Raw genomic sequence first — 19,619 nt, 5'->3', positions numbered from 1 at the left:
TCTAAAATTTCCTTAATAACTAGCCCTGCAGCATTTGATCAAAACGAAAAACATTAAAAAGTGTAAAGAGATCTGTAAAAGGCACGGAACCTCATAACAGGGCTTCTTCGCATAAGGTGCAGGTTGGTGACCAGTTATATGAATTAATATCAGGGCACTTGGTATCACAAGCCTGTGCATTGTATGAGGGAATGTTATAGGATCCATTAGCGGCAAAGCTTTAAAAAAAAACTCCATAAATGGCCCTGCTCCATTTGGCCACTATTGGTTGGTGCCCATGGTGCCAGAATCATGGTGCCAGATACAGTGAAAAGAAGCACTTATGTTAAGGCTATAGCATCATCATATCAGAAGGTGGTCATCTAAACATTTAAAACATCTAATATAATGGATTATGCATCATCTCTATTTTAAGTCACAATTGGCGTAATTACTCACTATTTTTATTATCTACATAATAAAATGAAATTCCCATTTACCTTAGGGTGAAGAACTATTTCACAGTATAAATCAATAAACCCTACAATAAAAATAGCAAGATTATAAAACCCTTAACCCATGAAGTAATCTAACTGTCCACAGATTTATTCACAAAAGCCCAGAACTGGAAAATGATGTTTCATACAAAAAAAAGGAAATGATTGGAACACGTTTATTGGAGTTATCTGTTTTTACAGATACAGATTAAAAAACAAGCCATGCACAACATACTACATACAATATGAACATCCATTGTTGGTTTTTATAGGACTTAATTGTTTCACAATTGTAATAAATGTTATAATATAATAACAGGCAGAGATACTAAAATTAATAGCACAAATAAGTCTTTTAGTTCACATTGTTTACCAGATTACATTTTAAATTCATGAACTGAGTATGTACTGTTCAACTTAAAACTATGCCATAAAAAGCATTCTAAAGCAGATGTGTTTCTGGTACGCAGTTCTGGTTTGAAAAATGTATGTTTTAAAAGATACAGAGAATGTGACTACTACTAATAACAAATGATGGAAGAGAAGAAAATACTTATAGTATGTATAACATATTCTGTATGTTGACACAATGGTTCTTTTCCAGTTCTCTCCCTTTTTATTTTTTATGTGACTTTGTCATTTCTATCAAAGGTGTGGGTTACAGAAATGCTTTGTTTTTGATTTTTATTATATTACAAAATGAATACTAATTCATAATGACACTGTTACATCCTGTTAAAGTGATAACATGAAGAACAAAATAAAGATCAAAATTGAACACTGTATACATATATATATATATATATATACACAATAAATAGGAAGACAATTCATCATCTGATGAAACATAAAGAAAAACATCTGCATACCAAGTAGTCTTTTATTTACAATGTTTTGCAAAATACTGTGTTCTTTTATATTGGAAGGTTTATTTTAAAAATTATAAGTCATTGTTAATGAGTGTTATTCCCAGAAGCTAAAGTACAATAAAAGTTACTACCGTCAGCTAATATAGCATGGAAACCGGTAATCAAAGCAAATACACATTATTAAAAGTACTTGAAGATTTCAGTAGTTCATTCTCTGGACTAAAGTTACCTTTGTTTGTTAATTCATCACCTGCCCTGTTGTGAAATATGGACTTTACTGATTCTATAGATTCCTGTAGGAATAGCTCACCCTGCTCCTGCAATTTGGATTCCCAGGGCTTTAGTTTGCATTAAGTCCCACATTGTGATTTATATACTCCTAATATTACATTCTTCTCATTAGTCAACTCTTGTTCCTCTATTTCTGTACAATATATGTTTGACTAGAATTATTTACACTACACAACAGGAGTGTAACTATCTAGTTTGTTGATTTTGACTCCTGAACAATGATTTTGTTTCAACTGCAATAAGTAACACTTACAAAATCACATCTATACCCTGGGCACCAGATTTATGATTTGTTACATTTTTATTCCTAATCACTTGTTAAGCACATTTGTTGACTTTTAAACATACAGACTCTGGATTGGATGTTGCCAGCCTTTGCCATTCAAAGACTGGCAGTGTACTCATCACTGCTTACCCCAGCCAATTAGTGACGCAATGATTGTGTGTCACTAATTGCCTCGCCTTTGTTTTTAGCTTGCTGGCTGCGCAATTCCAAAAACTCAATCTATCCAAGATTAAAATGATTATATTCTCTCCCTCCAATGCTAACATTTTTTCAACAGCCTCCCTCCATTTCATTGATGCAACCCCCAACCATTCACCACCTGCTCACTGCCATGGTGTCCAACCCCTCACAGTCGGTTTCAAAAACTGCCTGCTAAATCCTAAAAACATTGGCTGCATTCGCTCTTTCCAAAGAAAGGATAAGACAACTCTGTCTTCGTTAGCCTGCCTTGATTACATCATATTACATGTATTTATACAGTGCAAGCAGATTACATAGTGCTGATCCCAGAGACAGCGAAAGAAACCATTTAAAATGACATTAACACAGGCTACAAGATACTGGTAAAGAAGGAGAAGAGGGTCCTGCTCTTGGTGGTTGAGGAGTAAATGAGACAGTGGAAGAGGACCTACTGTCATTTAACCCATAATACTCTCTTAAAATCCATCATCAATGCTGTGGCCAGGCTTATCTTCTATCCCTATTGCTCTATTAACACCCCAACCCTGTCAGTCTCTCCATTCCCTCTACATTTTAGGATTCAGTTTAAAACCCTGACTCTCAACTATAAAGCACTTCACCGCAGTTCCGCTACCTACATACCCCCACATAAAACCTAGATTGTAAACACGTTTGAGAAACTCCCTCCTCATCTGTTGTTTTTGTGAGTCAAATGATGTTATGTCCTGTCTACCCATTGTACAGCACTAGGGAATATGATGGCGCTATATAAAACAATAAATAATAATAATAATAAATACCCATCTATCTGGTCTCTCCTTTTGTCTGATGCACTTAATCTGTGCTTTGCTCTGCTTTCTACCTTTCCAGTCCTTATACAAGACGGTTATGTCATGTCCTGTTTCCAAATTATACTGAAGTGCTGACTAGGATTGGTAATAAATCAATGAGGAACCAAAAAATAAATACATAAATAATAATGTTATTAATTGCACTTTAGGTAGGCATGGATATGGGGTAACTAATTCTAAGATGCCCCCACGGTTGAGCCCACGTGTGTGCATTGCCTCAAATGGTTGAGGTTGGCAGTAACACCAGATCAACCCATGGGCAGATTTCAGGGCAAAAGTGCAAAACTGTCAGCTTTATTGTCTTATTGGCACATCAGCTTGCAGCTATAATACTTACAATCTAGTAATGTAGGGTAGTGGTCACAAAATACTTTCGATAATGTGATAGGCGGTAAAATGCCCTCACCTTATAAAGTATTCATTTTAAATGGCCTTCAGATGTAATGTCCTTTAAATAACATAACTATTATTCCAAAATGGGAAACATAATGGAAGACATTCTTTAGAGAAGAAGAAATTTTGCAAGATATATGGATATATAAAAGCTAGACAATAACGCACATGCAGCGCTATAACTCCAAACCCATGCATCCCCACAATAACAATTACGTACAGTGCTTCCTAAACCCAGACTGGTAAATTCATACGAAAATGAAGGTCAAACAAAGCAAACAGAATAAAAATAGGTATATAAAATGTAAGGAAACTGTCAATACATAGGTTCATTAAAAAAAATGACACTAAAAAGGGCTCTTTAATTAGGACCTCAATTACTCTTCATAATTAGCCAAAAGAAAAAATTGTGAAAAAATATATTAATAGGTTCAGGATCAGGCAAAAGTTTGCTAACACCGTATAGTGCGGTAGTGCGGAGGACAGAAAAATTTATAATGCTGCTGAGCACGCAGTTCTGCTTTAAAGATGTATGTATGTATGTACTGTATGGTTGTATGTATGTATAAATAACAAAACATACCAAAATCAGAAGCTTGGAGAGACAAAAAACACATTCATTCTAGCATTGATATACACAAACTTTCATATTTATGTATAAAAATAAAGCAGTTATTCTGTCAAACCTGAATATCAAGTATCGTATAAACTAGGTCTTTATATCACTTTACTATTTGTGTTATTATAAAAGTTGTTTCTTCTATAATCTATAAGGAAAGAAAAGAGGGAATGATTTCTACTCCCTGAAACTCTGCTCTTGTAAATTCAGTTAAAGATTAAATAAGCCTATTGGTTAAAATAAAAAAAACAAACAAAAAAGTAAGAGAATACATTTTAAATTTCTAAAGATTTTTCTTTTAAAGAGTGTTTAGTTATCGAACTGCTTTCCTCCTGTGAGGTAATAATTCAGAAAAAAATAAATACTCCATGCTATCAGTGAACACTTAAAAGTTAAAAAAAAAAATTCTAAATAAAAATCCATATTTAAACATTTACATTTCAAAGCACATTTCAAGGTGAGAGGAGGTAACAGCAGTCCTATGTGCCATTAAAAAGATTAAGATCTCGATCTTCTGTGCAATCATAGGCTAACGCTGACAACTTTTCTAGAACTATCAAAAACATATGTTAACAGTAACGTTGGTTTATACCAGTAAATCCTGGAGGTTGGAAGTAGTCAGTGATGTTTCACATTTTGTAGAAGCTCTTGCACGAGTAAAATCACTTGAGACGTTGAAGAATCACAGCGTTAAGAACATGAGCCTCTTCCAATGTCTGGCTTTCATCTGACAGTTCTGTGCTTGGAAACGTAGTTACCAAAGTAAAGTCAGTCTGAGCAACATCTGGTCTAGACTGCATAATAAACTGACGGACATCCATGATTCTGCAGAATAAAACATCGTGAGGAAGAAAAGGCAAACTGTTATACTTTTTGCATGCTGTGGCACTTTCCCACGTATATCTTGGCATCAATGTCTTTCGGGTGTATCTCATAGTGAACATACGCAACATGTCTGGAAGTACTTTCATATGCATCGTTTGTTTAGGGGGCTGCCTGGAACACTAACAATATCAGCACATACAGCATATTGTTGTACATACAACCAAGCCAAGTATCTCTTCCTGTACATGCACAGTACGCAGCTGAGTTAGACCCAATTATTCCTTCACCACACCATTTTTGTTCCAAAAATAACATTAAATAGTACACAGCCTGACAGGTCAGAATGTGGTTAATTTTGACTTCCATCAAATATATTACTGGTGTGGGCTCATTCCTGTTGCTCCCCATCATAGCTGTTGGTTTGACATATCTGTGGTGTATCACATTGAGCTGGTAGGTGAGTGTGCTGAATACTCATATGGCTAATTTTCCCTAAACCAGGGATACTAGCTGTTGTAAAGTGTGAATATTCATATATTTCTGCTTCCTAGTTTTTACTGTATTGGTGCAAAACCATCTTAACAGCTTTTAATTGCTTAACTGTGTAAAGACAATAATTTATCTACTGCAATGGTATCCAACTGCCTTGTTGTATTCATTTTACAACTTACATTACAACCAAGCATTATGAAATGGGTTAATCATTAACATTGCATTTGGATGACATTATGGCACCTGTAGGAATGTGGCAATTGGAATGTTTGGAATGGAAGGTTTATCAGCGTGAAAACACACTGAAGTCTCTTTATGAGAAATGCACAATGTGGTTTATTCACTAAAGCTGAGATTTACATGAAGACTGCAGTTTCATCTCCCTTATTTAACTATGTATTGCATGAAGAACCAACACAGTAAGAGACTCCTGGAAGAAGAGCTTAGTTGGCCCTGTGTAATGCACATCTAAAACAGCGACCTTTCTCAAAAGGCACTTGACCAATTAAACTATGCACTATGCAAGACCATCATAGACCTTCCTGTAAGAGCAATGTGTCAGGGAGTGGCTCTTCACACAACCCTGTTTCAAACTCACTTACGAATTCTAAGATTAGTAAATAAATCCCTTTGTGTACACACATATGTGCATAGTGTGATAGAGAATGGGGACAAAGCCACAGACACACAAAGTGAGAGATGAACATATGGAGAGACAGACACACATGATGATTTACGTGAAAGACAATTCGTTGTAAACATTAACATTAAACATACTAGGCCAGTATGTGCACAGACCTCTCTTGCATTCAGGTACAATTAGGCTTCTGGGAGAAGGCCACTAGAGATGCTTGCTCCAGGCCTTATTATGTTTAAAAATGGCCCTGGGAAAAAACTGAGGCATTCCCACCTGTGGCTGAGGTTAAATCTTTGGACCAAACGGCTTCCATCAGCAAGTCTGATCTGAATTTTTGTGGTTGGCTCATGTTCATCCAATTCAACATCTCTATTTAGAAAAGTCTTGTTCTCTTCTTCAGGAGATGAAGGTGTACTTATTATTTCAGGAGTGAGGCTGAATGTTTTTTTATGAAAAAACAAAAGACAAAGATAAGCAGCAATCATTAAGGTAGAAGTAAAGCTGAAGAAAAATGAATGCACCCTTATTATCTTTGGTTCATTCACTTATCATTTCCCGTCTTGACTACTGCAACACTCTTCTGGTTGGCATTCCACTGTCTCGACTCTCTCCTCTACAGTCTGTACTAAATGCCGCTGCTAGGCTTATCTTCCTTGCACACTGCTCCACTTCTGCTTCCCCACTCTGTGAAACCCTCCACCGGCTCCCAATTACCTTTAGAATTAAATTTAAAATCCTGGTACTAACATATAAGGCCATCCACAATACTGTTCCTCCATACATTTCTGCCCTCATAAGCAAATGCTCTCCTACTCGATCCCTACGTTCTTCCCATGGGCTAAGGCTCTCCTCCTCACTTACCACCTCTTCCTTTTCCCGTCTACAAGATTTCACTTGAGCTGCCCCATATCTCTGGAACCTACTCCCAAAGAACCTTCAGCATTCACCCTCCCTCCCAACATTCAGGAAACATCTCAAAACCCACTTCTTCAGAGAAGCATACCATCTCAGCTGCTAGAACTTCCTTGTCATTGATACAACCACCACACTACCTCTCACCCTTTCTCTGTGCCTTATGTTTGTCACCCCATTCCCTCCAGATTATAAGCTTGCGAGCAGGGCTCTCTCAACCTATTGTATCGGTTTATCTTAGTCTGTCAATTTTTGTCTTTTCAGACCCCTTGAACTTATGTATTGTATTAAGCGCTGCGTAAACTGTTGGCGCTATATAAATAAAAGATAATAATAATAATAATTATGATAGAGACGTTTGTAGGCACATGAGAGGGTGCTCAGCTAACCTGCACCCCTTCAGTGAAGCCATTACTTTGTGATTTCTAATTGGTTGTGGTGAAGTAACAGTGTCCTGCTAAGCCAATAATGAGTCACCAACAGCAAATAAGAAGAGTGGAGTACAGTGAAAAGTTTTGATATCCCATTTTGAGAAAAACTGAATGTAAGAAATAGAGGACCATTTCCTAATCTCTACTAGAAAGACTCAAAGGAACTTTCTTGGTTCAACTCTTTCAACAGACTGAAACTGTCTTATCTTGAACTGGATTTACCCAATTCATGTTACTTGTTATTCAAAAATACAAAATAACCCTTTTCACTAAATCATTCCTGTATCTGGACCTATATATCCTTTCCTGAAAAGTAATTAAATACATTTTATTTCAGATGCCTGTGCTCAAGTTGGAATCAGGGCCGGACTGGCCCACCGGGATACCGGGAAATTTCCCGGTGGGCCGGAAGGTCCGTGGGCTGGGACCAGGGGCAATTGCCCCCCAGGCTGCCCGAAATCTAATCTGAGCGGCCGCTGGGTGCTGATGCGGCCGGCGCTACTATAATACTTTTTTCTTAATTTAATATGGCAAGCTGGTCCGGCTTGCCATATTAAATTTTAAAAATGTATTACAGTATCGCCAGCCGGCCGCATCGGCACCCAGCAGCCGTGTGCGATGGCCGCCTAGTGATGGGAGCAGCGTGAGGGGTGAAAGCTCCGCCCCCTCGCACTGACCTTTCACCCCTCACGCTGCTCCCATCACTATGCGGCTGTCAGATTGCTGGGAATGTAATCTGAACGGCCGGTGCGTGCTGATGCCGCCGGCCGGCTCTGCTTTAATACTTTTTTTTTTACTTTATATGGCGAGCCGATCCTGCTTACCATATAAATAAAAAAAAAAGTGTTAAAGTAGCTCCGGCCGGGGGCATCAGCACGCACCGGCCGTTTAGATTACATTCCCAGCAGTCCGATGGCTGCATAGTGATGGGAGCAGCGTGAGGTGGAAGCTCCGCCCCCTCGCACTCAGACTGCTGCAGCACCGGATGTCAGGTCAGTGAAGAGAAGGTGAAGTAGAAGGTGAGTAAAGTAATGTATTTTTTTGTACAAAATGTATAATATTTTTTTGAATGTGTTTTCAGCATGTGTGTGTATGTAAGTGTATCCCCCTATATGCCACTCTGCCTCCAGAAATGCCTTTTACCCCCCCTATATGCCACTCTGTCCCATGACATGCCTTTTAACCCCCTATATGCCAGAGTGGCATATATGGGTATAAGGCATTTCTGGATGCAGAGTGACATATAGGGGATTAAAAGGCATATGATGGGACAGAGTGGCATATAGGGGAACATAAGGCTTTTTTGGAGGTAGAGTGCCCCATGATATGCCTTTTAACCCCCTTTATGCCACTCTGCCTCCAGAAATGCCTTATACCCATATATGCCACTCTGTCCCATGATATGCCTTCTAACCCCCTATATGCCACTCTGCCATATAGGGGGTTAAAAGGCATATCATGGGACAGAGTGGCATATAGGGGTATAAGGCATTTCTGGATGCAGAGTGACACATAGGAGGTCAAAAGGCATATCTGGAGGTATAGTGGCAAAAAGGGGGTTAAAGGTATATCACGGGGCAGAGGGGCATATAAGAGGGTTGAGGCATATCAGGGAGGCAGAGTGGCATATGGGGGTTAAAAGGCATATCATGGGACAGAGTGGCATATAGGGGGGCATAAGGCTTTTCTGGAGGCAGAGTGCCCCATGATATGCCTTTTAACCCCCTTTATGCCACTCTGCCTCCAGAAATGCCTTATACCCCCCTATATGCCACTCTGTCCCATGATATGCCTTTTAACCCCCTATATGGCAGAGTGGCATATAGGAGGTTAGAAGGCATATCATGAGACAGAGTGGCATATAGGGGTATAAGGCATTTCTGGATGCAGAGTGACATAGAGGAGGTCAAAAGGCATATCTGGAGGTATAGTGGCAAAAGGGGGGTTAAAAGGCATATCACGGGGCAGAGGGGCATATAGGAGGATTGAAGCATATCAGGGAGGCAGAGTGGCATATAAGGGATTAAAAGGCATATCATGGGGCAGAGTGGCATATAGGAGGGTATAAAGCATATCGGGGAGGCAGAGTGGCATATAGGAGGGCATAAGGCTTTTCTGGAGGCAGAGTGCCCCATGATATGCCTTTTAACCCCCTTTTTGCCACTCTGCCTCCAGGAATGCCTTATACCCCCTATATGCCGCTCTGTCCCATGATATGCCTTTTGACCCCTATATGGCAGAGTGGCATACAGGGGGTTAAAAGGCATATCATGGGACAGAGTGGCATATAGGGGGTATAAGGCATTTCTGGAGGCAGAGTGGCATATAGGGGGTTAGAAGGCATATCAGGGGGGCAGAGTGGCAAGCCTGGGGGCAGATGTGCATAACTCGGGGGTAGGTTGGCAAATAAAAGGAAAAAAAACCAAACATGTCTCAATCATAGCTTATATTAAATATGAAAAAAATAGTCTACATGAATTAATAAAGAAACAAAAGTTTCTTACCAGAATATCGTGAAGAATAATGTGATCACTGTTTTGTTCCACTGAACTTTTTCATCTAAAATGTTCGCTGTAGCAAATGTTTTGATCCCATTATGTGTAATGTATTTCATTTATTAGGGCCTTTTAAAACTTTTGCTTTCTGGCATTTTAATACAAATAATGAGATAAAAAGAATGGCGAATAGTGTGAGTCGGGTATGTATAAGGGGTGCGTGTGGTTAAAGAGCGCGACCGTGAGATAAACTATATGGGGCTGGTCTCCAAATTTTTCCAGGGCTGCTTTTCAGTCCCAGTCCGGCCCTGGTTGGAATATGCAGGGGACCTGGATCCTCCTGCCTGGTAACCTCCGCTGCTGCCGGCATTTCCACTGGGGCTTCTATCACCGAGCGCCGGTGAAAGTGCGGGCAGCAGCGGAGGTTGTCTACGCGCATCACGCATCCCTTCCCTGGCTGCCAGAGAGGAGAATTCCCCGCAGTGCTGCGGGGAATTTTCTTCTCTGGCAGCCGGCGAACGTCCGCTCGATGGACGCAGACAACCCTACTGCTGACACTTCTGCCGGGGCTTCTATGATGGAGCACTGGCGCCACATGACCTTCCGGTGCTCAGTCATAGAGGAGCCGGCATCCACCCGCTGCCCCCACCAGACACCAGGGAGTCAGAAGCACTGGTAAGTCGGGGGGGGGTTATATGGGGGGGGCTCTGGCATATAGGGATATAAGGCATTTCTGGAGGCAGAGTGGCATGTAGGGGGTTAAAGGTATATCATGGGGCAGAGTGGCATATAGTAGGGTATAAGGCATATCAGGGAGGCAGAGTGGCATATAGGGGGGTATAAGGCATTTCTGGGGGCAGGTTGGCAAGGCTGGGGCAGGTGTGCTGGGGGGGCGGGTTGGCAAATAAAAGGAAATAAAAACAAAAAAAAATTAGTTTTCTCAATCATAGCTTTTATTAAATATGAAAAAATAGTTTACATGAATTAATTTTTACTAGTAAAACTTTTTTCCTATAGGGTCATCTTATACTCAGGTTTTTTTCCCCTAAATTAATATTCAGATTTTTTTTGGGGGGGGGGTCATCTTTTATTCGAGCAAATTGTTTTAAAGATCCTTCCATTATTAAGAGCCCACACAGATTCCATAGTTATATTTCTTGATATTAAATATGCAGAAACATTTGATGGGTACATAATTACGCCTCGAATGTTCTTCTACAATGATGTTATACTTGTGGTTAACTATATTAATGGTAACAAATGTGAAAGCATTTTCATAAAAAAAGTACCTTGCACGTGTTGTTCAACTTTGAGGCAAAAGCACTGTTAGTATGCTTAGCAGGCACATATGGATGAACTTTAGTAAACTCCTGTAATCAATACTTATCTATACAGAAAAGCTTTTACAGCGACAAATCATTAAGTGTCCATAAACACACATACCATTTATGAAATGTAAGCCAAGCCGTTGCTTACAGCCTTACACGGCACGATAGATATTTCATTCAGTTTACTTAACTTTTCAGAGCAAAAAATATATGATTAAAAATTGTTATTTCTCCCTGGTGTCTTCTTTACAAAACGGTTGGCACTATGGGTATATGTATTTAACCAAGACTCTGCTTTTCATTAGAGGAAATGTATCATAAGAATGAAAGCCTACAGTGATATTTTGTATTGTTAGCCTCATGGACACCATTTAAAGATGTCCTTCCCTTGCATTTTATGAGGCTAAACCACTGATGTTCACTCATATTAACTACCCTCATCAATACTGATAAGTGCTGCCGAATCAGTCCTGTCTTTATATTTCCATTTCTGTACAGTAGCGGGGCATATCATCAATCATTATATATTAACAGGAACAAACAAGATATTTGTAATACAATCAATAAAACATAAACAAGCACTCATTTTATACCTTCCAAGCTTTTGACCTTCACCGCTAAAAGCCTTGAACTTTAGCCTGGGTTTAACATATTCTTGGTCCTGGTGATCCTCCATGTCTAAACTTATCTGACATCCATGAACCATTCGTTTTAGCTCCACAGGAATTTCTCTACATAAAACAAGTGGATTAATCATGTTCACAAACATCATTTCCTATGATATCATTTCTGTCTGCTACTCTGACAAACTGGGATGTTGATCATGAAAGAGTGAGAAAGTGCAAAGAAGCCCACAGGGTGCTATGAGACGGAGGGGTACTGTATGAAGCCCCTAAGATCTCTCCAAGGAGAACAGAAGTTCTTTGCCAGTAAATGCAGTGTCTGTTGGTGTATAAGAATTCATGTAAATTTGTCAGTGTACATACAAGTAAGCTTATTATTCTGGATGAGCCTCTGTCTCAATTTTTGGAACTACATATTAAACAACTTGTAGCTTATGGTCAGCCCTGGACTAGCTTAACCAGTGTTGTTAGTTTCTGTTAACACAAGGACACAGGTTATCTTATAGTTCTAAATACGTCAATCCCATAGAGTGGGGTTTCAGTTCTACTTTATAAACATGCACAAGCAGACTATGTGTATGTGTATATAATATATAGCAACATTTAGAACTCAATATTGTAAAAATATTTATATTAATTGATTATTGAGTACAACTACAAAATTCAGTTGAACTGCACCTTTTCTAACTTCTGAACTCATGGCAAAATGCGCTATTCATTGAGACGTTTTTCCCCAAGTTTAGTAACTTGGGTTAGCTATCAATTTTTAGTGTTATATTACTCTCATGCCTGCTTGGCACCTTTCGAAAAGTTAACTTTTAATAAAAAAAAAATAATAATAATAGGACGTACCCTCTTTTTACAGATTCCAGAAACTGGGCATTTACTGGGTCAGTATAAGATCTCAGTTCTCCGTCGTCTAAACTAAATCCATTTCTCCACAGCTTAAGCAACACCTGAACCTGTTAGGAAAGACTGAAAACGTAGTATTCCATGCATAACATATAGCACTCTAAAGAAAACAAGAGCCAAATCCAAAGTGCGTTGAAGTATATAACATACAAAATATCTTATTCTGTGTTATACACTCCCACGTAAGCAAAAAAACATACAAAATTAACAGATGTATTTTTCTAAGCTTGTTGACTTTTACTTTTTTAGATCGGTGGCAAAGTTCATGATCACAAAATTACTTTGGCATTAGACTTTATAGGAATAACCAACTTGGCAGCACTGAGATAGACTAATGTCCTTGAAACTGTCAATTAGCCTTGAAAGAGATATCAGTGACGCAGGTGAGCGAAGAGAACTCCAGGGAATATGTAACTCACAAGGCTAAACACATAATGACAATTTAACTGTACAATTTCCTGGATGAAAGCACATTATCTATTTCTACCATGTTAATGTATGTTAATATGTAAAAATTGCATTTTCATTATATTGCAACATATATCAAAACATAACCTAAACGCCAAAAACAGCTGTTTATATTTTTTTTTATGGGAAAAAATGTCCCCCAGACTCCCTGTGCCCGCAGAGTACTTCTTATTATGATATGTTCCCTTATGGTATACACTTAAGGTGACTTCTAATACACGTACTGTATATTTTAATATTTGTTTTACATTTTTGTGTTAGCATAAGCAATATAACATCTAAGGTTTAACTTCTTCAGTTATAGAAGAGAATATTTAAGGAATATGAAGGGAACAGATATTGCTGGTTTGGTTTCGTGGAACATGCGTAATTTATGTTATCCACTGTATCCACTGAACAAGATGCCGAGTCACAGAAGTGTTTAATACTTTAACCCCTTAAGGACCAGGTTGTTTTTTATTTTTTGTGCCTATGCCCTATTTGGGACATCTTTTAACCCGGCCACTCCAATTCACCTCATGAAACCATTCACTTTTTTAAAAAGTAAATATTATGCTAATATTTTATCTCTTTCCATGTCAGGATTTTTGGGAAGATACAGCGCTAATTTTAGCACTTGCTCCTAAAAATAAATATTGTTTTAATTTTATATATATATATATATATATATATATATATATATATATATATATATATATATATTACATTTTGTTGTAACTGGATAGTTCCCCTGGTTTTTTCTATTTCTTTTATTATTATTTTTTTATATTTTACTAATCATTTTGTGATTAGAAACCTGGGCTCCATTGACTTGAATGGTTGAATGCAGTACCTGTGCTCACCCTGCAGAGGGCTCTCAGGAGGGCCTGGAGAGACCCTCTTGGAAAACTTTATTTTTTTTTTTTAAAGGACACCGCCATCTCTTGCAGCGGCGCTTGTGACTGCTCTCTGAAATGGTCATGCTTTAACAATATCACTGACAATTTGTGACAGTTCACTGACCGAATGCATTGTTATTAACATGGGTAAGAGAAAAACTTACATCTTGTCGCCTTTCAAACAGTTCATCGTCAAATATATATTTAGATGGCATCTTAGATGAATCACCCAATTTGTAGCCCCCGCCTGTAAATGACTATGAAAGAAGGCAGTCAATATAAAATGTGGTGCCAAAAACATCTGGCAAAATACATGATTAATCAGTCAAATAAGTATTCCAGTATGAAATAATAACTATTTTTATTGGAGTAATATTACCGTATATTTTCAGGGTGACCTCCCATAAACTATTGAACAAACAGATGTTTTGTGGAATTGCTTTTACTTCATAACAAGAGGTTTAATACTTTTGAAAGGTCGTCCTTCAAATGGAACAGTAGTTCAATAAAAAAAGGGTATTATTTCATACTGCAAGAAGGTATTCAAAATGTTGCTATAATAAATATATATATATATATATATATATGTATATATATACATACACACAAACACAAACATACATACACACACATAGTAAATGTCTATATTTCCCTACATTATTGCTATTACAGGTTTATCACCATACCTAGGAAAACTAGGCCTTTCCCATGCAGACTACAATGCATATCGGGTCAACAGTAGTCATGGTTGGCTACTTGAAATCCCAATGTACTACCTCAGTTTTGTTAATCTTATCAAATTCAGTTCAAACCTATATTTGGTAGCTGCACAAACGATATAAATGGCATCATCTAAACAAAGCCCAGTTGTTTACTGGCCCTCTTCTGCCATGTGTGGTCATTATCTCTTGTAAGAAGAGCACTCTTTAAGTTCTTTAAATTTAACAAGCCATGACTAGCAATTTGGTGCTGGACAAATCCAAAGAGGCAAATAGCCAAATATTGGGCTAACACCTAATATTTTCTATTTTGTTCCTAAATTCTAGACAAAGTTGTCCTTAGGCCTGTACATTATATTTCATGTCTTGCATGTGGCGTGCACTAATGTTTTGTATTGTGTTTCAAAGGGCACTTACTTTCGGTCTAACAAAATCTTCATAGGCTTTACTGGCTTCTTCTGCGGGTATAGCTCCATGCTCCTTTGCACCCTTAAAAAGTTCATTAACAATTTTGCCTGTAGAATGGATTCTGGCATCACCTAAAAAAGAACTATATGCATTGACACTCAGTTAGAGATGCCTAACACCAACACTAATCCTAACACAAAATTCAAATTTAGCATGAATTAATATTTGCAATGTAAAGGACTGCGGATTAATGAACTTGCAATTGCATACCAGAGACTGTTGGGTGACATACCTATGTCTGTATCATATGCAACAAGCAAGCAAATATTAGGCCATACCTATGTTTAATTTAATCGTAAGCAACTTTGTTAAAGCCATCCCCCTTATACATAAAGTGTACAGAAAAAAAGCATTTTGGGACACCTGAGTCTGACCATTACACCAACAGGAACTTTTATGACATTGCATTCTAAATACATAGACATGAATATGAAGTTGGGCCTCCTTTTGCAGCTTTAACAGCTTACACTCTTCAGAATACCAAGACACTGAGCACTGTTGTGCTTCCAACTTGATGGGAACAGTTTGGGGAAGGCCATTTGGGGAATGCCCCAGTGCACAAAGCAAGGTCCCTAAAGACATGGTTAAATGAGTTTAATTTGGAAGAACTTTACAGCCCTCACACAGCCCTGACCTCAACCACCATCGAACACCTTTGGGATGAACTGGAAAGGAGATTAAGAGCCAGGCCGTCTCATCCAACATCAAAAGCCTTCTCAGAAGAGCGGAAGCTGTTATAGGTGCTAAGGGAGCACCAACTACATATTAATGTCTATGTATTTAGAATGCAATGTCATCAAGGTCCCTTTTGGTGTAATGGTCAAGTTTCCCAATACTTTTGTCCATATAGTGTATTTTCATCTGTAAATAGAAACATTTATTTTTTTCAAAAAAACATTCTTTGAAAATTAATCAAGGTTCTAAAAAGTTTCCATTCCAAATGAGCAACTATATAAGTGAAAATAGGTAGCTAAACAGGTGCATGGTAATACAGATCCCTTTTTGGTTGAGGACATTTCTAAACAGAACAACAGATGTTTGCAGAAAGAATATATACTGCTTTTTAATACTTCTACGTTACCTTGCAGCAGTATTATCCAAACTGCAGCACTCCAGTGGCTATTAAACTACACCTCTCATCATGTTTATGTCTTAAATAGCCTAGCCCTGATTGAGAATTATGGAAGTTATACCTTAACAACAGCTGGAGAGCTACAGTATGTATAGACTATTTGTGTTCTACAGATGGAACTATTCTTCCTGCTGTAGACTACTGAAGGCTAATGCATATCAAATGAGGAAACACATGACATGATGCAAACAAAGGATGTGCACAGATAAATGGTTTGTGCTACTGAATTTAGCTCATTTGCAATTTTCCAAGAAAACAATTTTCATCTCCATACATAAACTAGCAAAACTTGATAAATTACATAAAGTATTGTTGGTGTCAATCTAGACAGGGCTAAGGCCTCAAAAGGTAGTCGCATGACCTAAAAAACACTTAAGTGCTGCTTGACTAAAGACAATTATTTAACATGTTAATATTCATATACTATATGCAGTGATGCTTGCAATAGTTTAGGTTATTTGTGTTTTACCCTTCCTTGGGATGCTCCTTGATATTCTCTAGCAGAGATGTATCAGCATCTGAAGGTTGATCTTCATGGTCATTCTCACACAGGCAAGCCAAGGCTAACTAAATGGGAAAAGAAAATAGTAATGTCACAATTTTCTTTCGGCAACCCTCTACTATCGGAGGTTATTAGCTCTTGAACCCAAACCCAATATCAGATACAAGGGGACCTGAGTGAAGAAGCAACACATCATGTTTATGATTATGTGAGTTATTCAAGATATGTATGCAATATACCTCAAAAAAAGACTCAATCCTTTTTTACACCTCATGTGGCTTTGGAGCCATGTAAGCAAACAACTTCAATCTGATAACAAGGGGAAACAGATTTCATATTGAGCAGGACTTTGTTTGCCGAGATCCACCCCAAATAATGCCATTGATTGGTTTGAATTGATTGGTTGGGGGTAATACCTTTTTCCATGCTTGAAACACTTGTATTTATGGTTACCTAGCACAACAAATAAATAAAACCTTTGGTGTAATTTGTTCTCTCAGACTTCTACTAAATGTTACAAACTGATCTCAGCAAAATCAATGTGAAAAAGTAAAAAAGTTGTAGGAGGAGTACCTTTTCCATGTGTGTACATCGGATATCACTGGAGCCACCATGCTAAAATGGAAATGTGTTACCCCATCCTCCCTGAATGTTGAAATCTGTACCTCAAGGGGTAATTATAAACAGGGCTGGACAAGTACATGTCAATATATCTTTACATTTTAAGTAGGATTTATGGCTAAAGGCGAAGGATCTGGCTGTGGCACACTATGAGCTGAGACCTGGCCAGTTAGAATCCTGAGACCTTCATGCCTTGCCGGGTGAAGAATTTCCTCATATACATTTGGAAGGAGATACACATTGATACAGGCAAGGCGGGGATGTTCCTAGCCAGTTTGGCTCTAACTTGTCCTCATCCTCTCTTCGCAAGCTAGTCTAGACCATCCATAGACCATCGCTACTTGTCTCCTAATGCAGGTAGAGACATTCTGCTTTACATTGGCCAGCTGTTAGTTTTGTAATTTGCGTTATTTTATCTCCATTATTATAATTGTATGAGGTGTCGCTCACTACTGTTCTCCTCTAAAATAAATATATATTGACAATTTATCATGCTCTTTGCATTTTGATATGATGTTTATTCTTCTTTCCACATTTCATTGTAATACTGGTAGCCAGTGACTTGATGTGGCTAGATGTTTTCCAGGAAATTCCTTGGCACATGAGCGACGGGTGAATGTGTAACTATACACAGTTTATTAGTTGGTGATTTCAAAATGTGTGCCGACATTAGGAACAATAAATATTTTTAAGAAAAAATTACCATATAATAATAATAATATTATTAGCAGCAGCTCTCGGTTACAAGCTGCACCATGGACCTTTTGATGGGTACCTACACAGTACATTGGGCTGCATGCCGAGCTAAGCATCAAAGCTTATGACAACTCTATAAAGAACAATAGTGTAGATGTTGGTAACAATTATTTATAAAAAAAACTACTTAAATTAATAAAAATATTATCAGTAATAAAAGGTAATTGTTTGGTAGCCCCTCCATGGCCCTTGTGATGCCCAGGGGATGTATGCACACATAGTATATGGGACTGCACGCCTAGCTAGGGACTATACATTACAGATTAATAGTGGAGCTCTATAAGGTATAGTAGTGGAAGTGTGCACATACATGCAACAAGTATTTATAATAAACAATTAATAATAATAACAATAATAATAATATTTGCTCAGTGACACATCACGGCAGTTGTGATATACGCCCACAGAAGGCAGGGGACTGCATGCCCAGACAGGCGTTAGTTGTCTCGGAGCAGGCGCACACCTGCATGTCCAGCACTGACGGTCTGTGCACAGGCTGCTGCCGCTGCCGGCCTCCCTCCTCCGATGTCTCCTCCCCGTTTTCTTCGAGCTCTCCTCCTCTCTCGCGCTGCCATGTCTTGCCCCCGTCCCCTTCTCCGTGCGCTGTTTGCGGGTCCCCTGCCTCCTCCTCCTCCTCCATCTTTAGAGCAGGACGCTAGGGACTGGCGCGTGACACCACCGCTGCGTCACCTGTCACCACCGCTGACGTCACGTTTGCTGTGTGGTCGTCATGACAACTCCGGGGGACGTGCAGGGCTTCTGCTGCTCAGCTGCAGGAAGCTGAAATGGATGGGGATTCCCAGCAGTGTGTGTGGTGCTGATAGCGTTAACGCAGTTGCACACATTGTGGTAGCTCACAGACATGTAATGTTTATTCTGGAGCTTGAAAGTTGAAAGTCTTCTCTCATCTGAATTACTTTATACGGCACATAAGATATATTTCTCTAAAAAACTATTATGCATTATAATGTATAAAGTAAATATATATAGATAGATATAAATGTAGATTTGCTAGTATTTGTAAATTTATCTCGCTGTCTCCTGTGTGTGAGGCACATCGTTGTCGGATGCGCCTCACACACGCACAAAAAAAATTCCCCCTTGGGCGGGCTCTTTGAAAAACTGGCTGGAAAAAATGCAATGGATGGAGGAAGTCCAAAACTTTACTTAGCACAAGTTTACATGTCAGTAGTCAGTAATATATAATGTCCTTCCCAGTCGGTGTGCGGTCCCGCCGGCGTTGCAGGACACACGCCATTTTTGGAGGGGAACTTGTCCGGGAAGTGGGGCTTGCTGCAACGCAGCTCCTGCAACCTGGAGGTTCCCCAAGGCGCCGCGGAGAAGTGGCGCTTCAACCGGAGAGTTGCTCTGGACTGCATCAAAGCTATGCTCCCCTGGACTGCATCAAAGTCTCTTATTCTAGGGGGAAAGGACCTGATTGCACCGGCCTTCATT

At 38.9% G+C, this 19,619-nt stretch overlaps 1 protein-coding gene and 1 long non-coding RNA gene across 2 annotated transcripts; both read right to left on the bottom strand.

The window, feature by feature from the left end:
- Window positions 1-1,089: 1,089 nt before the first annotated feature.
- LOC128498044 (uncharacterized) lies at window positions 1,090-2,255 on the bottom strand. The gene is made up of 2 exons (XR_008354380.1): window positions 1,287-2,255; window positions 1,090-1,182 (listed from the first exon to the last, which is right to left on the bottom strand). It is a non-coding gene; the product is annotated as an uncharacterized LOC128498044 (long non-coding RNA).
- Window positions 2,256-4,264: 2,009 nt separating this feature from the next.
- On the bottom strand, window positions 4,265-18,898 carry UBXN2B (UBX domain protein 2B). Its single transcript, XM_053467235.1, has 8 exons — window positions 18,628-18,898; window positions 16,755-16,852; window positions 15,103-15,235; window positions 14,131-14,223; window positions 12,561-12,670; window positions 11,679-11,816; window positions 6,193-6,354; window positions 4,265-4,790 (listed from the first exon to the last, which is right to left on the bottom strand). Exons 1-8 carry the CDS (start codon window positions 18,802-18,804, stop codon window positions 4,628-4,630), a joined length of 1,074 nt encoding a protein of 357 aa, XP_053323210.1. The 5' UTR covers window positions 18,805-18,898; the 3' UTR covers window positions 4,265-4,627.
- Between the last annotated feature and the right edge of the window lie 721 nt (window positions 18,899-19,619).

The sequence above is a fragment of the Spea bombifrons genome, chromosome 5, assembly GCF_027358695.1.
Source record: "Spea bombifrons isolate aSpeBom1 chromosome 5, aSpeBom1.2.pri, whole genome shotgun sequence".
Taxonomy (NCBI): domain Eukaryota; kingdom Metazoa; phylum Chordata; class Amphibia; order Anura; family Pelobatidae; genus Spea; species Spea bombifrons.
This window is presented reverse-complemented; position numbering and strand designations above follow the sequence as displayed.